This window comes from Solanum stenotomum, chromosome 6, assembly GCF_019186545.1.
Source record: "Solanum stenotomum isolate F172 chromosome 6, ASM1918654v1, whole genome shotgun sequence".
NCBI classification, from domain to species: Eukaryota; Viridiplantae; Streptophyta; class Magnoliopsida; order Solanales; family Solanaceae; genus Solanum; species Solanum stenotomum.
Window position 1 is genome coordinate 15975932 of NC_064287.1, and position 3433 is coordinate 15979364.

Genomic DNA, 3433 nt, shown 5'->3' on the forward strand with positions numbered 1-3433 from the left:
ACCCAAGGAAGAATAATCAAATGAAACCAAGAATCACAAAGGGATAACACTTTGATTAATCAAACACAAGAAGTTAACAAGCAATCCCAAGAGTTCACCCTAATTACTCACTAATTACTCACTAAGAAGATACTATAATATGAGAGTCAATATTCAATATAGTCTAAGTCTTCCCAAAATAAAAGATACTACTATTTATACTAAAAAATAAACAAGACACTTTTTGACAATTTTACCCTTAATGAGATAAGGGCCTTGTTTGGTTGCCTTCTTTTGTGAATTCTTGAATTCATGAAATAGTCATTTCCACACATGGCCTCTTTCCTTCTTCCTTCTCATTTTGATGTACCTTACACACATTGTATGTTTTTCTTTGGTGACCTTCAAGCTCCTCTAATGCTTCCCTTTTCATGAACAATGCTTGTAGGCCTTGGAGATCCTTTGCTTGACTCCGTGTGAATGGTCTTGAGGGGTATATGTCACTCATGTTAGTGTCATCTATTCTACCCATGTTATCACTACAATAGCTAGATTTTTAAATGGTTTAAATACAGAAATAGCTAATGTAGTAAAGATACAACAATATGTAACTTTAGATAAGTTAGTTGATTTGTCTGTAAAAGTTGAAAAATAAATTGAGAAAAAGCAGCAAAATAACTCATGGAGAAGTCGACCAAACACTATCTCTAAGAAGCCATGGTCAACTCAAGAAGGGAAAGCTCCTTCCAAACCTCAAGATGATAAAGGTAAAGGTAAAGTTGAGAAGGGAGGTAAAACCTTTAATCCTAAATCTTCTAAACCTTCAAGTTTTATTCAATGTCACAAATGTCATGGAAGGGGGCATATGATGCATGAATGTCCAAGTAGAAGGAAGATCCTACTTAGAGAGAATGGAGAATATGAGAGTGAAAAAAAGTGACGGGGAAGAAGAAGAGGGAGAAGGTGTAAGTGAGGAAGATGATTTGGAACTGCCTAATGATGGTATAATTGGGGTGGTTAGGAGAATTATGACTATCAATTTGGGTAGTGTTGATGAAGGGCAGAGAGAGAATTTGTTTCATACTAGGTGTGGGATAAAAAGGAAGACTTATTCTATGATTATTGATGGGGGAAGTTGTGCAAATGTGGTGAGTTCATACTTGTTGGATAAACTAGGAATTGCATGCATGAAGCGCTCTACCCCATATAGGCTCTGATGGTTGAATGATTGTGGAGAAGTAAAAGTAAACAAACAATGCATGATTTCATTCAATGTTGGTAGGTATGAAGATGAAATTCTTTGTGATGTAGTTCCAATGCAATCATGTCATGTTTTACTTGGCCGACCTTGGCAGTATGATAGGGATACTACTCATCATGGGAGAAAGAATAGGTATAGTCTTCTGCATAATGTTAAGAAGTATATTGCACCATTATCTCCTTCTCAAGTGTTTGAAGATCAAAAACGATTGAGGGAAACAATGGGAAAACAAAAGGGAGAGGTAAAAAGTGAGCTTGAGGGAAAAGAAAAAGGTCAAGAGACAGAAAAAAAAAGAGATGGCCGAGAGAAAGAGAGAGAGGGCAGCGATCTAAGTAAAGAGGTAAAAAAGGGTGTGAGTAACAAAATAAAATATTTTTGAGAGAGGAAAGAGGCTAAGGAAAAGAAAAATGAGAGCCTTTATATAAAAGCCAAAGAGTGTTTGAATGCTAGGAGAGAGGGGCTGCCCATAATACTACTTACTTATAAAGAAGTATTGATTAATTTTGAACAACTAACTCCTTCTTTGCCAAATAGTGTTTCTTCTCTTTTGCAGAATTTGGAAGATGTTTTTCCTGATGACACTCCAAAGGGATTGCCACCTTTGACAGGGATTGAGCACCAAATAGACTTTGTGCCTGGGTCTCAACTTCCTAATAGGCCTGCCTATAGGAGCAATCCTGAAGATACCAAAGAATTACAAAGGCAAGTTGAAGATTGCTTGAAAAGGTATTTGTTCGAGAGAGTATGAGCCCATGCTCTGTTCCAGTCCTATTGGTTCCCAAAAAGGATGGAACATGGAGGATGTGTGTAGATTGTCGAGCCATCAACAAGATAACGGTAAAGTATCGCCATCCTATCCCTCGTCTTGATGACATGTTGGACCAACTGTATGGTTCCAAAATCTTTTCTAAAATTGATCTAAATAGTGGTTACCATCAGATTCATATGAATCCTGGAGATAAATGGAAAACTGCTTTTAAGACCAAAAATGGACTTTCTGAGTGGTTAGTTATGCCCTTTGGCTTGACTAATGTACCAAGCACTTTTATGAGACTAATGAATCATGTTTTTAAATATTTCCATGGAAAATTTATTGTGGTGTATTTTGATGACATCTTGATCTTTTCTCAAAATCTAGATGAACACTGTGTGGATCGTGTGGTTTTCTTAGGTTTTGTGGTCAGTTCTAAGGGAGTTGAAGTAGATGATGAGAAAATCAAGGCAATAAAAGAATGGCCTAAACCTAATAGTGTAACTGAAGTTAGGAGTTTTCATGGCCTTGCTCGTTTTTATAGGAGGTTTGTGCGAGACTTTAGCACCATTGCTGCTCCTTTAACTGAAGTCATTAAAAAAGATAAGGTATTTACATGGGGAAAGGAACAAGAGGATGCATTTAACTTGTTGAAGGATAAATTGTGTTCTGCTCCTCTTTTGTAATTGCCTGATTTTTCTAAGTCTTTTGAAGTTGAGTGTGATGCCTCTGGTAAGGGCATAGGTGCAGTTTTGCTGCAAGACTCCAAGCCAATTGCCTACTTTAGTGAAAAGCTAAGTGGAGCAACATTGAACTACTCAACTTATGATAAGGAGCTATATGTCTTGGTAAGGGCGTTAGCTACATGGCAGCACTACTTGTGGCCTCGAGAATATGTGGTCAAGACTGATCATGAGTCATTAAAATACTTGAAGAGGCAAGGTAAACTTAGTCGTAGGCATGCTAAATGGGTAGAGTTTATTGAAACTTTTCCTTATGTAATTGCTTACAAACAAGCAAAGGAGAATGTGGTTGCTGATGCACTCTCAAGAAGGTATGTTTATGATCTCTACTCTTACTTCAAAGTTGTTGGGTTTTGACCAAATCAAGTTTCTCTATGCTAATGATTCTGATTTTGGTGAGATTTTTGCTGAATGTAAGTTAGGTCCCTTTGAGAAATTTAATCTTCAAGATGAATTTCTATTCAAGGAAAATAAATTATGTGTTCCTAACTGCTCGTTGCGTGAACTATTTGTTAGGGAAGCACATTGTGGAGGGCTAATGGGACATTTTGGTGTACCCAAAGCACTGAAAATACTGTCTGATCATTTTTATTGGCCTAGCATGAGAAATGATGTTGAAAAAGTGTGTTCTTATTGTCTTGAATGTAAACAGGCTAAGTCTAGAACATTGCTGCATGGTCTTTATACTCCTTTACCTGT

At 37.0% G+C, this 3433-nt stretch overlaps 1 protein-coding gene across 1 annotated transcript in view; it reads left to right on the top strand.

Annotated features, from left to right (window-relative positions):
* The first annotated feature begins 890 nt into the window (after positions 1–890).
* LOC125868514 (uncharacterized) overlaps positions 891–3433 on the top strand; it is a 5959-nt gene continuing 3416 nt past the window's right edge. Inside the window, exons 1-7 of the mRNA XM_049549142.1 lie at positions 891–1127; positions 1335–1481; positions 1794–1966; positions 2167–2244; positions 2425–2599; positions 2696–3045; positions 3251–3356. Coding sequence (XP_049405099.1) covers positions 891–1127; positions 1335–1481; positions 1794–1966; positions 2167–2244; positions 2425–2599; positions 2696–3045; positions 3251–3356 — 1266 coding nt within the window. The remainder of the gene's footprint in view (positions 1128–1334; positions 1482–1793; positions 1967–2166; positions 2245–2424; positions 2600–2695; positions 3046–3250; positions 3357–3433) is intronic.